A 25,013-nucleotide genomic window follows, 5' to 3' on the forward strand; every position below is an offset into this window, starting at 1 on the left:
TCGTACAGACCGATCTGTCTCTTAGACACCATGGGAAAGGTGTTTGAGAAACTGATCTGCTCTAGGCTGGAGACTGCGATTGCAAGCGCCGGAGGCCTGTCACCAAACCAATTTGGATTCCGGAAGGCCCGGTCAACAACGGACGCGCTTAACAAAGTTGTCGGTCTGGCCACTTCCGCCATTCAAGGCACCAGATGGAGGCACGGAACGAAGGAATACTGCATCATTGCGACCCTGGATGTAAGGAATGCCTTCAACACAGCTAGTTGGGATATGATACTGAATGCGCTGTCACAATATAATATCCCTAAATATCTAAGAGAGATAATAAAGAGCTACTTCAGAGGAAGAACACTGGTATACAACAGGAGTGAGGGTCCCCAAACTCATACAGTGTCAGCTGGAGTACCCCAAGGCTCAGTGCTGGGGCCTCTCCTATGGAACATCATGTACGACGGCGTACTGCGCTTGGAACTACCAGCAGGCGCGCACACCATTGGCTTTGCTGATGATGTAGCTGTCGTAGCCATAGGAAAGGAGCTCAAAGATACAGAGGATATGTGCAACGAAAGTATCAATCGCATACGAAGCTGGTTGACAGGAGCTGGGCTCGAGCTAGCGGCACACAAGACCGAAGTTGTACTGGTCAGCAGTCGCAAAAGAGTGGAAACTGCCAATATAAAGATCGGCAGCGTCACCATTGCGTCACAGAGGGCGATAAGATATCTTGGTGTCATGATAGACACAAGATTAACTTTCCGCGAGCACTTAGAATATGTGCATAAAAAGGCAGCTGATTCTTGTAGAGCTCTCTCGAGAATCATGCTTAACACGCGGGGACCTAAACAGCAACGACGTCTCCTCTTAATGAGCGTCATTGGGTCTGTCATGCGTCATTGTCATGCGTCATTGGGTCTGTCATGTGTTATGCTGCGCCAATATGGGCAAGAGCGATGGCAACGCCGAGCTACAGCCGAGGCATTTGCGCGATCTACAGGCTGAGCGCAATCAGAGTCAGCTGCGCTTTCAGGACTATCTCCGATGACGCGGCGCTCGTCATAGCCGGTATGGTGCCACTGGAGTATTTGGTCGCCGAAGCCGTGGAGCGGAATTCGCAGGGGCCTACGCGACTCAACGCTGTCAGGGCGAACAGCATCGCACGATGGCAAAGAAGGTGGAATAGCTCAGCTAAAGGGCGGTGGACGCACAAGCTCATCCCGGAGCTTGAACCATGGGTTAACCGCAAACATGGCGAGGTTAACTTCTACCTTACGCAGATCCTCTCGGGTCATGGATGCTTTCGGAGCTATTTGAAGCGCTTTGGCTACGAGGAATCTGACGAGTGCCCCTGGTGCGAGCGAGGGCATGTGGAAGACGCCAACCACATTCTTTTCGAATGTGGACGGTTCCTGGAGGAGAGGCGTCGTCTGGAAGAGGCAGTGGGCCGCTCCATCAGAGCGGACAACTTAGTCAACGCCATGCTGGAATCGGAGGAAGCTTGGGAACTAACAAGCACCTTCGCGGCCACAGTGATGATGGAGCTCCGCAGAGTCGAGCGACTGAGAAGACGAGCTGTCCCAGGCTAAGGTAGCGCATAGTGCTTGCGAAGCAATGCTTTACGGCCGTCCCGCAAGCACCGCGCGCTATCCTAGCCACCACACAACTTGCAATTTTTTTATTTTGTCAATAAATGAATATAAAAAAAAAAAAACACAGACACACACACACACACACACACACACACACACACACAGGAGTTCGAGTTGCGTTTTCACGGAGTGCGGTCGATGTCATCGTGATCCATCGTAGACAATAGCTTGAACTGTGTTTTCCCCTGTGAAAGTGGAAAGAACTGAAGTCAATGTGTTTGCTGTGGGCGCGGCGTACCCAGCGACCTCAAAAAAAAACTACCAGAGACTTACTGCGCGGCGGTTCGTGGAATTCCCAAGCGGTATAATTCGGTGGTGCAAGAGAGGGGGGGCGATAGCGTCGTTGTTTTGGCGTCAGGGCTTCTCTCCTTTCCTTGTCTTTTGTGGGCGCGTAAATTTTGGTACTTTAGGCGTCACACTTGCGCAATAATATAAATCAGGTGCATTCACTCTAACAGCTGTTAGTAGTGCTGGAAATTGCATCGGGCAATCAGCTGCTCACTAACGTTGGTGAGTTGCTAAGCCTTAGCAAAGACAGCAACCTAGCTGCTGGAGTGAAGTAGCAGTTATTAAAAGTAGTGCATACTTTCGGGCTCTCACTGTAGTCAAGTTGAGTTTAAGTTACTGCGGGTTGTAAACTCAGATTATTTTAGTAGCCATTGCCCACTACAGTCTTCACGCCGTGGTAGTCGGAGCAGAAATGGATGCCATCATGGAGGACGAGCTGCAAGCCTTTGCGCGTCGTTCCTCGTTGCAGCGATCGCCGCAGCAACAACAGAGGGCGTTGGCGCAGCCGTCGACTTCTAATCAGGCTCCAGTGACTTGGGTGCCTGGCACTCAGCCAAAGCTCAAATAGGAGCTACACTAGAGGGTTTGTCTGCCTTATTTGGGGGTCAGCGGCATATAAATGCCTTAATGAGAGAGGAGCTGGCTAGGCTGGTCAGCCTTCACAAGACGGCCGAAGCGTTCTGCAACCGTTCGGTTAAAAACTGTGAGGTGCAGACCACGCCACTCAAAAAAGTAGGCGAAAATGTTAAGGCAGCGAGCATTAGTGCTACAGTAGGTAGCAATACTCCCAAGCGGTCGAGGGAAGTTGCCTCCGAACAGAGGAAAACTCCCTCAAAAAAGCCGAGGCCCAATAGAAGTGCAGCGAACCCAAAAGAACCAATGGCTCTACGGGCTGCAGCTGAAACTTCAAACCAGGCCGCTCGACAGACAAACCAGAGCAGCTGGACAGTCGTTAAAGGGCGAAAGCCTATGCAAAAACGTCCCAGGACTGACGCGATTGCGATTTCAGGCGTAGGGGGTTGCAGCTATGCGGACATGCTCCGTGTAGTTAAAAGTGACCCAAATTGGAAGCATCTGAGCAGCGACGTTCAAGGCATTAGGAAGACAGCTAAGGGGGACCTCTTATTGCAACTGAGTAGGAAGCCGGAGCATAGCGCTGAGGCTCTGCACGAAGCTGTAGGCAAGGCCTTGGGAGACCGAGCGGTAGTTAAAACACTTACCGAATCGGCCCAAGTTGAGATTCGCGATCTAGATGAGTTAGCGACCAAAGAGGAGATCTTGGAGGCAATTAGGGTGGAGTTGAAGGATAGCTCACTCCCCATTGAGGCTATCAAATCGCTTCGGCCAGCTTTTGGTGGACAGCAAAGAGCTACGGTTGCTCTTCCAATTGGGAAAGCTAAAACTCTGCTCGAGCTGTCCAAAATTAGAATAGGATGGGTAGTTTGCCGTATACGAGCCGTGGAGCAGCCTAAACGCTGTTTCAAGTGCCTCGATTACGGTCATATGGCAGCTAACTGCGGCAGCGACTGTGACTTAAAGGGCGCCTAGTTCAGGTGTGGAGAGATGGGTCACAGTGCCAAAGCATGCACCAAGCCACCAAAATGTAGCCTCTGCATCCGGAAAGGTGAAAAGCAGACGGACCATTCAGCAGGCAGCTTCAAGTGCCCATCTTACCGTGAAGCTGCTCGTAAAATGAAATGCTAAGGTTTTTGCAGCTTAACTTAAATCATTGTGTTGCTGCCCAAGATCTTCTAGAGCAGACCATTAGGGAAAAATGTATAGATGTAGCTTTTCTCAGTGAGCCTCACCACTGTAGAACCAGCTGCCCTAGGACAATGTCAACAGACGTTAATGGCAAAGCTGCGTTGTGGGTATGCGGCAACTCAACGAACGTACTTTCGAATGTTAAGTCATTCAATGGGTTCGTACGTGGCCGATATGGTAGCTTATGGCTCTACAGTTGCTATCTGGCCCCCAGCATGCAGCTCAGTGAATTCACGACGGTGCTCGACGAGCTTGCCGAGGATGCTAGGGGTCGGAAGGCCATTATAACTGGAGATTTTAACTCCTGGGCGCTAGAATGGGGTAGCCCCACAACAAATGCCAGAGGTCGTATCCTACTGGAGATCTTCGCGACACTAGATGTTGCACTGCTCAACACTGGCCATGAGTACACCTTCAGTCGGGCGGGATACGGGTCTGTTATCGACATTACTTTTGTCACTTCATCCCTCTTTCGGGGAGCAACATGGAGCCATTGCGATAGCTATACAGGCAGCGATCATACGGCACTTCTGTTCACAATAGGTGAGCCACCTGCCAGGGCGTCAACATTGTGGAGGGAGTCGTATCGGCTAGATACTTTCGATCCCGCGGTCTTTTCAGAGGCCATTCAGTCTCTGGGTACAATTGGTAATGCTGAGGCCAGAGCATGCCAAACGGTAGCCCAAATACAGAGTGCCTGCAATAGCAGCATGTTACGCCGCAAGCAGTTCACGCGATAACATGAGCCTACGTATTGGTGGAATACGCAAATAGGTGACATTCGTCGCAAATGCATCCAGGTGAGAAGAAGCTACCAACGGGCTCGCGGTAGGTCAACGTTTTTTGAGAAACAGTTAGCTTACCAGGCAGCTAGAAGACAGCTGAAGAAGGCCATTCGGGCAAGCAAAAGAGAATGTTTTTTACAGTTGTGCGACTCAGCCGAATATGACCCTTGGGGCAGGGCATATAAGATAGTAGTTAAAAGACTATACGCAGGTAGACAGGTGCAGCCTACGGATCGTCTGGAGCTTAAATCGATTGTGGAAACACTCTTTCCAGAAAGTTTAAGCTCCATTCACGCCCCTGAGTCCGAGTCTGCTGATCAGGGCTCAACGAGCACTGAAATTGTTTTAGTTACAGAGGAAGAAATATCAGTAGTTCTCCGAGGTCTTAGAACCAACACAGCTCCAGGGCCGGACGGGATCCCAAATCGTGCGCTAAAGCTAGCCCTCGCCTTGCACCCAAGTACGTTCACCGAATTATTTAACGAATGCCTGATCCAAGAGACGTTCCCGGCAAAATGGAAAGCCCAGAATCTGGTATTGCTACCCAAGGCTGGCAAACCACCAGATGAGCCATCTTCGTACAGACCGATCTGTCTCTTAGACACCATGGGAAAGGTGTTTGAGAAACTGATCTGCTCTAGGCTGGAGACTGCGATTGCAAGCGCCGGAGGCCTGTCACCAAACCAATTTGGATTCCGGAAGGCCCGGTCAACAACGGACGCGCTTAACAAAGTTGTCGGTCTGGCCACTTCCGCCATTCAAGGCACCAGATGGAGGCACGGGACGAAGGAATACTGCATCATTGCGACCCTGGATGTAAGGAATGCCTTCAACACAGCTAGTTGGGATATGATACTGAATGCGCTGTCACAATATAATATCCCTAAATATCTAAGAGAGATAATAAAGAGCTACTTCAGAGGAAGAACACTGGTATACAATACGAGTGAGGGTCCCCAAACTCATACAGTGTCAGCTGGAGTACCCCAAGGCTCAGTGCTGGGGCCTCTCCTATGGAACATCATGTACGACGGCGTACTGCGCTTGGAACTACCAGCAGGCGCGCACACCATTGGCTTTGCTGATGATGTAGCTGTCGTAGCCATAGGAAAGGAGCTCAAAGATACAGAGGATATGTGCAGCGAAAGTATCAATCGCATACGAAGCTGGTTGACAGGAGCTGGGCTCGAGCTTGCGGCACACAAGACCGAAGTTGTACTGGTCAGCAGTCGCAAAAGAGTGGAAACTGCCAATATAAAGTTCGGCAGCGTCACCATTGCGTCACAGAGGGCGATAAGATATCTTGGTGTCATGATAGACACAAGATTAACTTTCCGCGAGCACTTAGAATATGTGCATAAAAAGGCAGCTGATTCTTGTAGAGCTCTCTCGAGAATCATGCTTAACACGCGGGGACCTAAACAGCAACGACGTCTCCTCTTAATGAGCGTCATTAGGTCTGTCATCCTTTATGCTGCGCCAATATGGGCAAGAGCGATGGCAACGCCGAGCTACAGCCGAGGCATTTGCGCGATCTACAGGCTGAGCGCAATCAGAGTCAGCTGCGCTTTCAGGACTATCTCCGATGACGCGGCGCTCGTCATAGCCGGTATGGTGCCACTGGAGTATTTGGTCGCCGAAGCCGCGGAGCGGAATTCGCACGGGCCTACGCGACTCAACGCTGTCAGGGCGAACAGCATCGCACGATGGCAAAGAAGGTGGAATAGCTCAGCTAAAGGGCGGTGGACGCACAAGCTCATCCCGGAGCTTGAACCATGGGTTAACCGCAAACATGGCGAGGTTAACTTCTACCTTACGCAGATCCTCTCGGGTCATGGATGCTTTCGGAGCTATTTGAAGCGCTTTGGCTACGAGGAATCTGACGAGTGCCCCTGGTGCGAGCGAGGGCATGTGGAAGACGCCAACCACATTCTTTTCGAATGTGGACGGTTCCTGGAGGAGAGGCGTCATCTGGAAGAGGCAGTGGGACGCTCCATCAGAGCGGACAACTTAGTCAACGCCATGCTGGAATCGGAGGAAGCTTGGGAACTAACAAGCACCTTCGCGGCCACGGTGATGATGGAGCTCCGCAGAGTCGAGCGACTGAGAAGACGAGCTGTCCCAGGCTAAGGTAGCGCATAGTGCTTGCGAAGCAATGCTTTACGGCCGTCCCGCAAGCACCGCGCGCTATCCTAGCCACCACGCAACTTGCAATTTGTTAATTTTGTCAATAAATGAATATAAAAAAAAAAAAAAAAAAAAAAAAAAACACACACACACACACATACACACACACAAACACATACAGAAACAAGTAAGAAAACTCTAGTCGACAGTGCTCGACTAGATACTACCCTGAATTCAACTAATAAAAATGCCCATTTAGTATGGCTGAAATTTCAATTTCGATGTATTTAGATATATAAATGAAGTACAAAACTCATTTAATAAAATATAAAAATATTTTGAAACAATTGAAAAAATTAATATAACTCGCACCGCTCGGGACTCGAACCTCCGACTTCTCGATCGAGCGTCACGCAGCTACTCACTACGCCACCTCACTTACGCGAGCTACAGTGGCAAAACTGAAATAGATTTACTGCTGCAGCGCCATCTAGCAAAACTAAACCAAACTAGCTGCTGATGTGATTCTAAGAATCTGCTAGAATAACCAAACTATTAAAAACGCACATTTAGTATGGTTAAAATTTCAATTTCGGTGTATTTAAAAATATAAATTAAGTACAAAACTTATTTATGAAAATATAATAATATTTTGAAACAATTAAAAACAAGTAAGAACGTTGCAGTCGGGCGTTACCGACTGCGGAATACTCATTCACATCCCATCAACAATTTAGTAGTTAAGTTTCGCTCTAATACTATAGAATATACAGGTTTTTCCGATTTGCCACGCCCCTACTGGGCGTAGGCTCCTCATTTGTAGCGAGTTCTTAGAACGAGAAATCGGTAACCTAAATGCAAATTTTGAATTCTTACGCTCAAAAAATATGAAAATTACAGGGTATTTTTCGATATGCCACGCCCCTAAAGAGGCGTAAAAATTATTTTTTGAGGCATCGATAGAGGAGGCTACCAGCAACTCAACTATCTAAATTTAAAGCTAGTAGGTTTTATACTTTAGGAGATATAAACTTTTGCTGTTTGCCACGCCCCCTGTGGGCGGACATATATCCGACAAAACTTTTTGGTCTTGGGTGATTAACCCGAGTATATATACAAAATTTGAAGTCTCTGGCATCAATAGTGTCCAAAATATAGCAGAATATAAAAAATCACTATATCTTCAGGTCCGATTTGCCACGCCCCTAATGGGCCAGGCTTATAATTTTGTCTTCAGACTTTAAAGAATCATAGCATTAGCTGACGTGCAAAATTTCAGCATTCTAGGTTTACAACTTTAGGAGATACAGTTTTATCCGATTTGCCACGCCCCCAATGGGCAGAGATATATCCGCCATAGCTCGTGATCTTGGGTGGTCGATGCGGATCTATATTCCAAATTTCAGCTTTCTAGCTCTTTAACTAACATGTTTTCTGGTACATCGGAAAATGCATTTTCCGATTTGCCACGCCCCTAGTGGGTGAATCGGGAAAATTGATGCAACTGATGTTAATTTTTATACTCATTCACGAAAGTGAATCAGTATATTGGTTTTGTGCAATGTCCGTCTTGCTGTCCGTCCGTCTGTCCGTCTATCCGTCCGTCCGTCTGTCCGTATGAACGCAATCTATTTCGGCGCTATTGAAGCTAGAGACTTGAAATTTGGAACACATACTCGTGTATATCTCCTAAAGTTGTAAACCTAGAATGCTGAAATTTTACACGACAGCTATAGGTATGATTCTATAAAGTCTAAAAATTCTATAAGTCTACGCCCATTGAGGGCGTGGCAAATCGGACCTGAAGATATTGTGATTTTTTAAATTCTCCTATATTTTGGACACTATTGATGCCAGAGACCTCAAATTTTGTATATATACTCGGACTGATCACCCAAGACCAAAAAGTTTTGTCGGATATATGTCCGCCCACAGGGGGCGTGGCAAACCGCAAAAATGTATATCTCCTAAAGTATAATAGCTAGAAGCTTCAAATTTTGATAGTTGAGTTACTGGTAGCCTCCTCTATCGATTCCCTAAAAATAATGTTTACGCCTCTTTAGGGGCGTTGCATATCGAAAAATACCCTGTAATTTTCACATTTTTTGAGGGTAAGCATTCCAACTTTGCAGTTAGGGTGCCGTTATCTCGTTCTAAAAACTGACCAAAAATGAGGTGTCTACGCCCAGTAGGGGCGTGGCAAATCGGAAAAACCTGTATATTCTACTGTATTAGAGCGAAACTTAACTACTAAATTGTTGATGGGATGTGAATGAGTATTCCGCAGTCGGTAACGCCCGACTGCGACGTTCTTGCTTGTTTTTGATTAATTTTTGACTGAACGGAACTTAATGAAACTTTCAGCATATGATCTACATATTATATTGAATATTTGAGAAATTTAAAAAAATGAAAAGTCATTCACAATTAGCTAAAGTGGCATCTGACTTGAACTTGAATGTTTTTACTCAATAAAAACATAACGGGATGATTTATCGAATTTTAAAAGCAAACTCGACGTCCGCGCTGTATATACGGTCATTTAAAAAAAAATTCAAGTCTCTAGCTCTTATATCTTCGGAAATCGACGCGTTCAAATATACGGACAGACGGACAGACAGACAGACGGACAAGGCCAAATCGACTCAGCTCGTCGCCCTGATCAAGAATATATATACTTTGTGGGGTCTGCCACGCCTCCTTCTGCCTGTTACATACATTTCAACAAAACCATTATACCCTGATTTCCCATTGAAAATGGGTTCAGGGTATAACAAATACACACACAATAACCCACGCATAAGAACGCATGGGCTGCAATGAGCGCTTACTATGAGAACTTAATTGTTTAATAATTTTTGTGGACGTACGATCTTCATGAAACTTTCAGATTATGATAACAACATGGATATGCAAGTATTTGTCAAAGCACAAGTCTCTAGTATTTGAAATACGCTTTTTACAGAAGTGATGGTGAGGGAGTAAATTTAGGGGTGGGGGTAAATTTTAACAAAAACCGAAATTGTATAAATTGCATATAAGCATACATAAAAAATTTAGAGACTAGCAATAAAGGTGTAGGAGATATAATTTTATAACTGGTTTTTGATAAGGTTTTTTATCGATAAAAAAAGATCGGGATGAGTTATCGATTTTTAATGATAAACTCGATATCCGCGCTGTAATTACGGACATTTAAAAAAAAAATTGAAGTCTCTAGCTCTTATATCTTCTGAAATCGACGCGTTCATACATACGGACAGACGGACGGACAGACAGACGGACAGGGCCAAATCGACTCAGCTCGTCACCCTGATTACGCCTCCTTCTGCCTGTTACATACATTTCAACAAAACCATTATACCCTGATTTCCCATTGAAAATGGGTTCAGGGTATAAAAATAAAGCACTAAATTTGGTCCAAATATTTATGCCGTCGACTGTTTAAGATTATATGCAAACTATACGTAAACAACTATAAGAAGCTGTCTAGCTTTTTGATTCGGCTTATGAAAACCGTTCAATATTATAGAAACCATGAATTTGTACTGAAGCCGGTTGTACATTGTTTACTCACCCACAATATTTAGATATACCGAGTGACCGATTGGTGGGGTCGTAGATATCTGACACTCGTATATTCCTGAATCTTTGCGCTGAGCATAACGTATACGGAGTGTCCAGTCTTCGGCATGTGGTGAATGCATCGCTTCGAACCGCTGATCGGAAGTGTATGTATAGCGGCCCACGGTTAGAAGATGAATATCACGATGTCTGACCCAGGATACCTAAAATTTGAAAATACTAGAATTTATAGTTTAATTTTCTATGTAGCTCCCATTTTTGGGAAATTACAGAATAATAAAAACAAGTAAGAAAGCTCTAGTCGAGACTGCGACTACGAGATCCCCTGAACCCTTGGAGTAATAGCTATTTCAATAATTTTTCGCGTCTTTCAGATTACACAAGAAACACGCACACACACACACTCACACACTACTGCAACTGAGTAGGAAGCCGGAGCATAGCGCTGAGGCTCTGCACGAAGCTGTAGGCAAGGCCTTGGGAGACCGAGCGGTAGTTAAAACACTTACCGAATCGGCCCAAGTTGAGATTCGCGATCTAGATGAGTTAGCGACCAAAGAGGAGATCTTGGAGGCAATTAGGGTGGAGTTGAAGGATAGCTCACTCCCCATTGAGGCTATCAAATCGCTTCGGCCAACTTTTGGTGGACAGCAAAGAGCTACGGTTGCTCTACCAATTGGGAAAGCTAAAACTCTGCTCGAGCTGTCCAAAATTAGAATAGGATGGGTAGTTTGCCGTATACGAGCCGTGGAGCAGCCTAAACGCTGTTTCAAGTGCCTCGATTACGGTCATATGGCAGCTAACTGCGGCAGCGACTGTGACTTAAAGGGCGCCTAGTTCAGGTGTGGAGAGATGGGTCACAGTGCCAAAGCATGCACCAAGCCACCAAAATGTAGCCTCTGCATCCGGAAAGGTGAAAAGCAGACGGACCATTCAGCAGGCAGCTTCAAGTGCCCATCTTACCGTGAAGCTGCTCGTAAAATGAAATGTTAAGGTTTTTGCAGCTTAACTTAAATCATTGTGTTGCTGCCCAAGATCTTCTAGAGCAGACCATTAGGGAAAAATGTATAGATGTAGCTTTTCTCAGTGAGCCTCACCACTGTAGAGCCAGCTGCCCTAGGACATGGTCAACAGACGTTAATGGCAAAGCTGCGTTGTGGGTATGCGGCAACTCAACGAACGTACTTTCGAATGTTAAGTCATTCAATGGGCTCGTACGTGGCCGATATGGTAGCTTGTGGCTTTACAGTTGCTATCTGGCCCCCAGCATGCAGCTCAGTGAATTCACGACGGTGCTCGACGAGCTTGCCGAGGATGCTAGGGGTCGGAAGGCCATTATAGCTGGAGATTTTAACTCCTGGGCGCTAGAATGGGGTAGCCCAACAACAAATGCCAGAGGTCGTATCCTACTGGAGATCTTCGCGACACTAGATGTTGCACTGCTCAACACTGGCCATGAGTACACCTTCAGTCGGGCGGGATACGGGTCTGTTATCGACATTACTTTTGTCGCTTCATCCCTCTTTCGGGGAGCAACATGGAGCCATTGCGATAGCTATACAGGCAGCGATCATACGGCACTTCTGTTCACAATAGGTGAGCCACCTGCCAGGGCGTCAACATTGTGGAGGGAGTCGTATCGGCTAGATACTTTTGATCCCGCGGTCTTTTCAGAGGCCATTCAGTCTCTGGGTACAATTGGTAATGCTGAGGCCAGAGCATGCCAAATGGTAGCCCAAATACAGAGTGCCTGCAATAGCAGCATGTTACGCCGCAAGCAGTTCACGCGACAACATGAGCCTACGTATTGGTGGAATACGCAAATAGGTGACATTCGTAGCAAATGCATCCAGGCGAGAAGAAGGTACCAACGGGCTCGCGGTAGGCCAACGTTTCTTGAGAAACAGTTAGCTTACCAGGCAGCTAGAAGACAGCTGAAGAAGGCCATTCGGGCAAGCAAAAGAGAATGTTTTTTACAGTTGTGCGACTCAGCCGAATATGACCCTTGGGGCAGGGCATATAAGATAGTAGTTAAAAGACTATACGCAGGTGCAGCCTACGGATCGTCTGGAGCTTAAATCGGTTGTGGAAACACTCTTTCCAGAAAGTTTAAGCTCCATTCACGCCCCTGAGTCCGAGTCTGCTGATCAGGGCTCAACGAGCACTGAAATTGCTGAAATTGTTTTAGTTACAGAGGAAGAAATATCAGTAGTTCTCCGAGGTCTTAGAACCAACACAGCTCCGGGGCCGGACGGGATCCCAAATCGTGCGCTAAAGCTAGCCCTCGCCTTGCACCCAAGTACGTTCGCCGAATTATTTAACGAATGCCTGATCCAAGAGACGTTCCCGGCAAAATGGAAAGCCCAGAATCTGGTATTGCTACCCAAGGCTGGCAAACCGCCAGATGAGCCATCTTCGTACAGACCGATCTGTCTCTTAGACACCATGGGAAAGGTGTTTGAGAAACTGATCTGCTCTAGGCTGGAGACTGCGATTGCAAGCGCCGGAGGCCTGTCACCAAACCAATTTGGATTCCGGAAGGCCCGGTCAACAACGGACGCGCTTAACAAAGTTGTTGGTCTGGCCACTTCCGCCATTCAAGGCACCAGATGGAGGCACGGGACGAAGGAATACTGTATCATCGCGACCCTGGATGTAAGGAATGCCTTCAACACAGCTAGTTGGGATATGATACTGAATGCGCTGTCACAATATAATATCCCTAAATATCTAAGAGAGATAATAAAGAGCTACTTCAGAGGAAGAACACTGGTATACAACACGAGTGAGGGTCCCCAAACTCATACAGTGTCAGCTGGAGTACCCCAAGGCTCAGTGCTGGGGCCTCTCCTATGGAACATCATGTACGACGGCGTACTGCGCTTGGAACTACCAGTAGGCGCGCACACCATTGGCTTTGCTGATGATGTAGCTGTCGTAGCCATAGGAAAGGAGCTCAAAGATACAGAGGATATGTGCAGCGAAAGTATCAATCGCATACGAAGCTGGTTGACAGGAGCTGGGCTCGAGCTTGCGGCACACAAGACCGAAGTTGTACTAGTCAGCAGTCGCAAAAGAGTGGAAACTGCCAATATAAAGATCGGCAGCGTCACCATTGCGTCAAAGAGGGCGATAAGATATCTTGGTGTCATGATAGACACAAGATTAACTTTCCGCGAGCACTTAGAATATGTGCATAAAAAGGCAGCTGATTCTTGTAGAGCTCTCTCGAGAATCATGCTTAACACGCGGGGACCTAAACAGCAACGACGTCTCCTCCTAATGAGCGTCATTAGGTCTGTCATCCTCTATGCTGCGCCAATATGGGCAAGAGCGATGGCAACGCCGAGCTACAGCCGAGGCATTTGCGCGATCTACAGACTGAGCGCAATCAGAGTCAGCTGCGCTTTCAGGACTATCTCCGATGACGCGGCGCTCGTCATAGCCGGTATGGTGCCACTGGAGTATTTGGTCGCCGAAGCCGTGGAGCGGAATTCGCACGGGCCTACGCGACTCAACGCTGTCAGGGCGAACAGCATCGCACGATGGCAAAGAAGGTGGAGTAGCTCAGCTAAAGGGCGGTGGACGCACAAGCTCATCCCGGAGCTTGAACCATGGGTTAACCGCAAACATGGCGAGGTTAACTTCTACCTTACGCAGATCCTCTCGGGTCATGGATGCTTTCGGAGCTATTTGAAGCGCTTTGGCCACGAGGAATCTGACGAGTGCCCCTGGTGCGAGCGAGGGCATGTGGAAGACGCCAACCACATTCTTTTCGAATGTGGACGGTTCCTGGAGGAGAGGCGTCGTCTGGAAGAGGCAGTGGGCCGCTCCATCAGAGCGGACAACTTAGTCAACGCCATGCTGGAATCGGAGGAAGCTTGGGAACTAACAAGCACCTTCGCGGCCACGGTGATGATGGAGCTCCGCAGAGTCGAGCGATCGAGAAGACGAGCTGTCCCAGGCTAAGGTAGCGCATAGTGCTTGCGAAGCAATGCTTTACGGCCGTCCCGCAAGCACCGCGCGCTATCCTAGCCACCACGCAACTTGCAATTTGTTATAATTTTGTCAATAAATGAATATAAAAAAAAAAAAAAACACTCACGCACGCACGCACATACAGGCATACATACACACACACACATACACAAACATTTATACACATATACCCAAACACATTCACACACATGCCTAAACACGCATGGGCGCAGTGTGCGCTTACTATGAGAACTTAATTGATTAATAACTTTTTTTGTGGACATACGATCTTCATGAAACTTTTAGATTATGGATATAAATGTAGTTGCTAAAGCACAAGTCTCTAGTATTTGAAATACGCCTTTTACAAAAGTGAGGGTGAGGGGGTGAATTTAGGGGTGGGGGTGAATTTTAACAAAAACCGAAATTGCATAAATTGCATATAAGCATACATAAAAAATTTAGAGACTAGCAATAAAGGTGTAAGAGATATAATTTTATAACTGGTTTTTCGTTAAGGTTTTTTATCGATAAAAAAAGATCGGGATGAGTTATCGATTTTTAATGATAAACTCGATATCCGCGCTGTAATTACGGACAATTAAAAAAAATTTTGAAGTCTCTAGCTCTTATATCTTCGGAAATCGATGCGTTCAAACATACTTACAGACGGACGGACGGACAGACGGACAGACGGACAGACAGACAGACGGACAGGGCCAAATCGACTCAGCTCGTCGCCCTGATCAAGAATATATATAGTTTGTGGGGTCTGCCACGCCTCCTTCTGCCTGTTACATACATTTCAACAAAACCATTATACCCTGATTTCCCATTGAAAATGGGTTCAGGGTATAATAAAAGAATATAACGGTATAATGGTTATTGGTTGAATAAATTCTCTTCCATCTTCACAAACTTTTAAAACTTTTGGGGCGTGGAAAATCGGAAAATGAATTTTCCGATATACCAGAGATCATATTAGTTGAAAAGCTAAGAGAGCTGAAATTTAAAATGTAGATCCGCGTCGACCACCCAAGATCAGCTTTTCCTTGATGGCACTTTCGTTTTGGAGCTTGTTCTGTTCCCAAACTATAAATCCCTTTTGCACAAAGCATACCATTAAAGGCAGCGATGGGTAAAAATTGTCATAATATATTACATGATGTTTGAAACTTTCAATGGTTTTCGTCAGGCGCACAATAGCACATATATCAGGGTAACCAGGTGATAAGCACTATCACCTGCGCCGCCAGATATTTCAAATCGATAGGCATATCCAAATAATCACACAGGACAAATAATTTCATACCCCATTTGTGTGGTTTATGAAATGGTGCTGCATTTTTATACTCATTCACGAAGTGAATTATTATACTCATTCACGAAGTGAATTATTATACTCATTCACGAAGTGAATTAGTATATTGGTCTTGTGCAATGTCCGTCTTGCTGTCCGTCCGTCTGTTCGTATGAACGCAGTCTATTTCGGCGCTATTGGAGCTAGAGATTTGAAATTTGGAACACATACTCGTGTATATCTCCGATTTATAAAGTGCTAAAATTTTCCCGATCCGATCCCACTAGGGGCGTGGCAAATCGGAAAACGCATTTTCCGATATACCAGAAATCATGTTAGTTGAAGAGCTAGAAAGCTGAAATTTGGTATGTAGTTCCGCGTCGACCAACCAAGATCACAGGCTATGAAGGATATATGTATCTCCGCCCATTGGGGGCGTGACAAAGCGGATAAAACCGTATCTCCAAGAGTTTTACAGCTTGAACGCTGAACGCTTGCACGTAAGCTAATGGTATGATTCAATAAAGTCGAATGACAAAATTATATGTCCACGCCTATTAGGGGCGTGGCAAATCGAGCCTGTAGGTATAGTGATTTCTTAAATTCGGGTATATTTTGGACACAATTGATGCTAGAGACCAAATCAAATTTTGTACATATACTTGGGCTGACCATCCAAGACCAAAAAGCTTGGTCGGATATATGTTCGCCCACAGGGGGCGTGGCAAACCGCAACAGTTTATATCTTCTAAAGTATAATAGCTAGAAGCTTCAAATTTGGATAATTAAGTTACTAGTAACTTCCTCAATGACCCAAAAATAATTTTTAAAATACCCTGTAATTTTAACATTTTTGGAGCGTAAGCATTCAAATTTTGCAATTAAGGCACCGTTAGCTCGTTCTAAAAACTGACCAGAAATGTCTACGCTCAGTACGGGCGCGGCAAATCGGGAAAAACTGAATTTTCTACAGTATTAGAGCGAAACTTAACTACTAAATTGTTGATGGGATGTGAATGAATATTCCTCAGTCGGTAACGCCCGACTGCAATGTTTTTTCTTGTCGTACTGCACATTTGTTCAAATTTACTGTGGGTCATACAGGTTTGTAGGGGTAAAAGGTTTACAAAAGCTGTCTCCCGTAGTACTGCCAATTTAGCTATTTTCCCATTAGATCTAGTGGGTTGCAACAAGGAAATGCGGTATAAATTGTGAAATAGCGGCTAGCGGGAATTATAGCTATTTTTCAAGAAAAACTTGCTTTACTTTATATTTTATGCCATCGCTAAGAGGCAATTTTACAAGTTTTAAAGCGCGAGCGACAAGTTGTTAATAATGCCAAAAATTTATAAGCAAAAACCGCGTATTATATGGATGCAAGATCCTGCATTTAAAGATTGGTTGACTTTAGATGCAGCTGATGAGGGCAAATTTTATTGCAAATACTGCAACTCCAGCATTAATGCCAAGCTTTCAGACTTGCACGCACATGCCAGGACGGCTAAACACAAGTCAACTTCAGCGGCTTTTGCACAGCCTAACAAACTACCATTTGAAACTTGCGATCAACTTGCGATCAAGAAGCGGGACTCTGTTTGTATATTGCAACACATTGTTCAATCAAACCTGTGGACCATTAGGATTGCTGTGCAAAGAAAAGTTTTAGGATGCCAATCTTTTAAAGTTCCACAGGACAAAATGCAGAAGCATAATCAAAAATGTTTTAGCTCCTCACTTCATAGAGCTACTGAGGGAGGACATCGGTGATGCGAAGTATAGTTTATTGATTGATGAGAGTACCATTATAAGTGTGTACAAGACTCTTGGTAAGTAATAATTCTAATCATTCTGAAAAAAAATCTTAATCTTAATAACATTCTGTATAGGTGCTGCCATAAACTATTTTAGTTCAAAACGGAGCGTCATGGTCTCCACATTTTTATCCTTAGTCCCGTTCGCAGAGGTAGAAAGGGTTTTTAGTCAAATGAACATTGTCAAAACGAAGCTAAGAAATACATAGTATGGCTAATAGAACTCTGAACGCAATTTTGCATATAAGGTATTTTTTCTGTTAAGCTAATATTTTAAAATTATTAATTACATTAAATTTCATATTTGTAGAAGCGGACTACGCCTCAAAGAAAAATGCTGCCACGATTACAAATTACCAGCCGCATGTTTAAGAAAGATAGGGACCAATGAAACCTACATAGACCAAGAGGATAAAGATGAAATCATTGATGAAATCTTATGAAATATTGAAGTAAACAAAAAATATATACATATATATAGTAATATATCCATCAGCGCTCACCCACACTTAAACACAATACCAAAGCCACGATCCCCAAGCGTCCACTTAGAAACAAATCGTCTCAGCGTCCATCGTCCACTCATATAAACAAGTCGCACTCCAACGCATCGCGTAAGAATAATTGTGCTCCGGTCTAAGTTTTTTAAGAATAAATATTTTTATATTTAAACTATAACGTCGGTCTTATTATTATATATGGGCATTTCTCCAGAAAGGTCAACCACAGCCAAAAAATTCAAAGTCGATGAATGCATGTTCTGATAACATTTTTTTTTATAGCTAATCGATTTAATTTAACTAATATAAACCAATTTTACATTTATTCATAGCACATCTCGAAATGTTGACACACAAAGCCGAGCAATTGCCAAAGTTCTGCTTTGAGCATTTCTATTGCACATTTTGTTTTTATACCCTGAACCCATTTTCAATGGGAAATCAGGGTATAATGGTTTTGTTGAAATGTATGTAACAGGCAGAAGGAGGCGTGGCAGACCCCACAAAGTATATATATTCTTGATCAGGGCGACGAGCTGAGTTGATTTGGCCCTGTCCGTCTGTCTGTCCGTCTGTCCGTATGTATGAACGCGTCGATTTCAGAAGATATAAGAGCTAGAGACTTCAAATTTTTTTTTTAAATGTCCGTAATTACAGCGCGCATATCAAGTTTATCATTAAAAATCGATAACTCATCCCGATCTTTTTTTATCGATAAAAAACCTTATCGAAAACCAGTTATAAAATTATATCTTCCACACCTTTATTGCTAGAGTCTCCAAATTTTAATTGTATGCTTATATGATATTTATACAATTTCGGTTTTTGTAAAAATTTACCCCCCACCCTTAAATTCACCCCCTCACCATCACTTTTGTAAAAAGCGTATTTCAAATACTAGAGACTTGTGTTTTGGCAATTACATGCATATTCATGTTATGATCATAATCTGAAAGTTTCATGAAGATCGTACGTCCATAAAAAAAGTTATTAAACAATTAAGTTCTCCAGTTTCACTCAAACCCTCATCAAGATAAGACGTGTTACTTCTTCGTTTCCGTGGTGCCCAAAGAACAATACAAAAACTCTTATCAGTTAGATCAGACAAACAAACAAGTGCACATAACAGAATACGAAAACTAAACAAGTAAGAAAGCTCTAGTCGAGACTACTCGACTACGAGATCCCCTGAACCCTTGGAGTAATAGCTATTTCAATAATTTTTCGCGTCTTTCAGCTTACACAAGAAACACGCACACACACACACACACACACACATACACACACACACACACATACACATACACAAACATTTGCATACATATACACACACAAGCATAAACACGCATGGGCGGCAGTGAGCGCTTACTATGAGATCTTAATTGCTTAATAACTTTTTTTGTGGACGTACGATCTTCATGAATTATGATTATAACATGTTATGATTATAACATGGATATGCATGTAATTGCCAAAGCACAAGTCTCTAGTATTTAAAATACGCTTTTTACAAAAGTGAGGGTGAGGGGGTGAATTTAAGGGTGAAGGGTAAATTTTAACAAAACCCAAAATTGTATAAATTGCATATAAGCATACATTAAAAATTTGGAGACTCTAGCAATAAAGGTGTAGAAGATATAATTTTATAACTGGTTTTCGATAAGGTTTTTTATCGATAAAAAAAGATCGGGATGAGTTATCGATTTTTAATGATAAACTTGATATGCGCGCTGTAATTACGGACATTTTAAAAAAAATTTGAAGTCTCTAGCTCTTATATCTTCTGAAATCGACGCGTTCATACATACGGACAGACGGACAGACGGACAGACAGACGGACAGGGCCACATCAACTCAGCTCGTCACCCTGATCAAGAATATATATACTTTGTGGGGTCTGCCACGCCTCCTTCTCCCTGTTACATACATTTCAACAAAACCATTATACCCTGATTTCCCATTGAAAATGGGTTCAGGGTATAAAAACAATAGACTACACATGCGGAGAAGAAATTGACATATGCAAAAAAACTCTCGCCGGCACCTTATTAATCAAAACAAAAAATACCTTACAAACAATGAAATTACTGAAAATCAAAAATATGGTCGATATCCAAGTTGAAGCCACCGAACACAAAACACTAAATTTTTCTAAGGGAGTAATCTACTGCAACGAACTTCGAAACATAGAGGAAGCAGAAATACTAGAAGAGCTTAAACCTCAAAGCGTAACTGAAGTGCGAAAAATATTAAAGAAACAAGACCAAGGCATGGTTGAAACGGGACTTATAATCGTTAAATTCGCCATACACAGTCTTCCGGAAGCAATAAAAATAGGATATGAAAACACAAGAGTTCGCCCGTACATTCCTCTACCTTTAAGATGCAGAAAATGCCTACGATTCGGACATCCAACACCGATCTGCAAAAGCGCAGACGAAACATGTAAAAACTGCTCTCAAACTACACACATTACTGAAAACGAAACGTGCACCAACGAGAAGTGCTGCCTAAATTGCATAAACAACGCCGAAGTCGACCCCAAACACAGCCCACATTCCTTAAACAACTAGAACTGGTAGCAATCAAAACTACAGAAAAAGTCGACCACAAAACACCGCTAGCAATTTACCACTCTCGCCATAACCCGCAACTTAGCAACAGCTACGCGTCAACATTGACCAAAGCGACAACAAATCAAGACGCTCACTCAACAATATCAAAAACAAATACAGCTACGGCAACACCTACTCCGACCCATTACAAAAAAACATCACCTGCCCAGCAATCGATCACATCATCCCTACCCATATCTTACCACGATCTACTAACAGAGCACCCAAGGACCTCAAGGACAAGCACATCGCACCAACTTCATCGCAAAGAAGACATAGAAATGGACGTAGACGACCTCGCCAACTCACAAAACCTAACAAGCGAAAAAACAAATGACCTTAAATTAAGAATATTCCCTAAAGAAAAAAACAATACCCTTGCAACAAGTCTCAAACCCACAAAATCCAACGTACCAAGTGTAAAAACCTCAAAAAAAAAACAAAACACAAAGACAATAAAGACAGCGACAGTATTTAACACTTAAAATAACAACGGCCCTACACGCTGTAATTATTACAAAAATAATCTCACAATACTCCCACATCCCTTTCTTTAAATATATATAAAACCAAATGACCTTGAAGATCGTTCAATGGAACATAAACGGTTACACAAATAATTACAGCGAACTACAAACAATAATTAAAAAACACACGCCCCTTATCTTATCTCTACAAGAAACACACATAATACACCCCAAATCCATACCCATACCAAACAACTATACCTTAATTACAAAAAACAGCTCACCTTCCCATGGGGGCGTAGCTCTACTAATACATAATTCCCTACAAACTCGAGAAATCTCGCTGAACGGCGACTTCGACGCAGTATGCGCTGAACTAAAGTCAAGCCTCAAATTCAGAGTAATCTCAGCCTACATAGCACCAAATAAGGGATTTTCTATGAGCAATCTACAAAATGTTCTAGAAACCTCAAATATACCCGTGCTAGTCACTGGCGACATTAATGGTTGGCATAAAAATTGGGGCTCAAACACGAATAATCACAGGGGTAAAATACTGGAAAAATTCATATCACAATCGAACTATATCCTACTAAACGACGGTTCACCAACTCACCTTAGCACCCACAACACACTAACAAATATCGACATAACCTTTAGCAGCCCAATCTTACAACTTGATAGCACATGGTACACAGAAAATGATCTCTTCGGTAGCGACCACTTCCCTATCGTAATTAACCTCTTTAACTCTTATTCAACAAGACCACAACACACATCTTTCAAGCCCATTTTCATCACCGACAAAGCCAACTGGGAACGATTTTCAGAACTCACAGAAGAATACTCATCACAACTAAAACCAAGCTCAAGCATAAACAAAGAAACAGCCATAATACAAACAAGTAAGAAGGCTCCAGTCGAGACTGCTCGACTAGGAGATACCCTGAACCCTCCAAACTGATATTCTAATCATTCTGGACTTCTTTTATGCACACATACATACACATGCATGTATAAGCACGCGCTCTGCAAACTGCGCAGTTAGCAGCGGCTGCGCTTGGGCTGCACTGCAGTGTGGGCATTATTATGAGAATTTGTTTGTTGAATAATTTCTTTGGTAGACATACGATCCTAATGAAACTTTTAAACCGTAATCATATGGCTAAAATGTGTGTACATTCCAAAGCACAAGTCTCTAGTACTTGAAATGCATTGAAATGAATTTTTTACAAATTGGGGGCGAAGGGGGCGTGGTATCCCAAATCTGTAAATTACAAAATCTTTGTATCTATTAACTTTATATACAACGCAAATTTGAAGTCTCCAGGTTTAAAAGTGTTCAAAATAAGCTGAAAAAACCAAGTAGATTTTTCGATTATTCTCGATAAAAAGTTATCGGACGTGTTATCAAAAAAATAAAGCAAACTTGTACTGCCTGTGGTATACACGAGTATGCATGCCAAATTTCAGCTCTCTAGCTCTTATATCTTCTGAGATCCTTTTGCTCATACGGACGGACGGACGGACGGACGGACAGACGGACAGGGCTATATCGACTCAGCTCGTCGTCCTGATCAAGAATATATATACCTTATGGGGTCTGAGATGATTCTTTCTGCCTGTTACATACTTTTCACAAAACCATTATACCCTGATTTCCCATTTTCAATGGGTTCAGGGTATAAAAATAATTATAACCAGCGCACACAAAACAATCCCTCAGACACACCCTACGTCTAAGCCACACAACGTACCTTGGTGGAACAACAACTTACAAAAACTTAGAGACGATAAAGTCAAGAAATGGCACATACTGTTCTGTACCCAGAACACCATACAATTTAAACAAGCGAATGCCAAATTTAGAAGAACTCTAAAAGAAGCTAAAAAACATAGTAATCAAAAATTCACATCTCAAATAGCACCCAACACACCCCCAAAATCAATTTAGAGTAATATCAGACGTTTTTGCGGCCTAAACCCCCAAAAACACATCCATTGCATCCTAAACCCCGCAACAAACCAAAACACCACCAACAAAGCAGCAATAGCAGAACTCTTCTGCAAAAACCTTTCAGATTCTTCATCCGACCACAATTTCTCCATGACCTTTATAAATACAAAACAGGCATCACTGAACAACCTAACCAACCACACATATATCCCCAGCAACCTCCAAAACTCTATACTAAACAATTACATCCCCCAAATTTACAAGAATAGTATAATAATCCCAATCTCAAAGCCCAACACAGACAAAACCGCACTAAACTCCTACCGACCAATATCACTTAACTCGTGTCTATCAAAAGTACTAGACAAAATTGTAGCAAAGCGACTGTGGTGGTTTGTCTCTAATGACAAATTAATCCATACCAGTCAAACAGGATTCAAGAAGGGGAAATCTGCTATAGACAGCCTATTGTTGATAGACCATCTACTAGCAAGATCCATCTCCAGAAGAAACCATACGTCTATAATATCCCTAGACTTTGAAAAAGCTTTTGACAGAATCGGACTACACTCAATACTCGACCAACTCACGGAATGGAAAACGGGACCCAAAATACTAAACTACATTAAAAATTTCATGACGAACAGAAAAATTACAGTACGAATAAACACCGACATCACCCCCTATAGGGGTGGGGGGTAAATTACAACAAAAATCGAAATTATATAAAATACATATAAGTCTACATTTAAAATTTGCAAGCTCTAGTTCTAAAGGTATAGAAGATATAATTAAATAACTAGCTTTCGATAAGGTTTTTAATCGATAATAAAATATCGGGAGTAGTTATCGATATATATAGAAAAACTTGATATGCGCGTGATATACACGGACCTAGGAAAAAAAAATTCAAGTCTCTAGCTCTTATATCTTCTGAAATCGACGCGTTCATACATACGGAGGGACGGACGGACGGACGGACGGACGGACGGACAGACAGACGGACAGGGCCAAATCGCCCTGATCAAGAATATATATACTTTGTGGGGTCTGCCACGCCTCCTTCTGCCTGTTACATACTTTTAACAAAACCATTATACCCTGATTTCCCATTTTCAATGGGTTCAGGGTATAAAAACAAAAAAAACATTAATATAAACATTAACCCAATAGTCAGAACCATACTTAACTGGGCCGAATACTCAGGCGCCAAGCTATCCACCAACAAATGCAAGCACATGCACGTCTGCAGAAAGCACAACTGCAAATGCTTATTATCAACAGGAAGCGTACATATCCAGAACGTCGCATCACTAAAAATACTTGGACTTCACTTTAACAACAATTACAGATGGAACAAACACACGGAACAACTCACGCACTCCCTTCAGCAAGCAATTAATATAATAAAATGTCTCGCAAGTCCTAAATTCAACTGCAACACACCCACACTTATAAATGTCACAAAAGCAATACTAAATTCCAAGGCAGACTACGGCCTTCCCATCTATGGACACTGTCCTAAAACTACTTTACGACGTATAAAATCAAAAATCAACACAGGCCTCAGAATCGCCCTTGGGGCATTCAAAACCACACCCTCCCAAAACATTCTATTCGAAGGCAGAGTCCCCCCACTAGAAGACAGACGCGAACTACTAACAGCCACCCTCGTTAAAACACTGATCACAGCGAAAAATTCCCCACTACATAAAATACTAAAAACATACCGACCACCTAGACGCTCACAACACACCTCAACAATAGACCTAATAATAGAATATAGCAAAAACCACAACCTACCCTTTCAGCCCGCAAAACTCCTTTCTCAGACTTCTACTCCATGGAATGCAAGCCAAATAAGCACAGACACGACACTGAGCAACTTTAATAAAAACAAGTTAGAAAGCTCTAGTCGAGACTACTCGACTACGAGATCCCCTGAACCCTTGGAGTAATAGCTATTTCAATAATTTTTCGCGTCTTTCAGCTTACACAAGAAACACGCACACACACACAATCACACACGCACGCACGCACGCACACACAGCCATACATACATACACACACATACACACACACACACACACATACACAAACAATTACATACATATACACACACAAGCATAAACACGCACGGGCGGCAGTGAGCGCTTACTATGAGAACTTAATTGCTTAATAACTTTT

General features: G+C 43.4%; 1 protein-coding gene across 9 annotated transcripts in view; it reads right to left on the minus strand.

Moving 5' to 3' along the window:
- LOC26527594 (zwei Ig domain protein zig-8) overlaps positions 1–25,013 on the minus strand; it is a 269,104-nt gene that overhangs the window by 127,604 nt on the left and 116,487 nt on the right. For all 9 annotated transcript variants that reach the window (XM_044009366.1, XM_044009365.1, XM_044009367.1 and 6 more), the window contains exon 5: positions 10,191–10,401. In XM_044009366.1, the coding sequence (XP_043865301.1) occupies positions 10,191–10,401 (211 nt within the window). The remainder of the gene's footprint in view (positions 1–10,190; positions 10,402–25,013) is intronic.

Source organism: Drosophila mojavensis, unplaced genomic scaffold, assembly GCF_018153725.1.
Source record: "Drosophila mojavensis isolate 15081-1352.22 unplaced genomic scaffold, ASM1815372v1 contig_72, whole genome shotgun sequence".
Taxonomy (NCBI): domain Eukaryota; kingdom Metazoa; phylum Arthropoda; class Insecta; order Diptera; family Drosophilidae; genus Drosophila; species Drosophila mojavensis.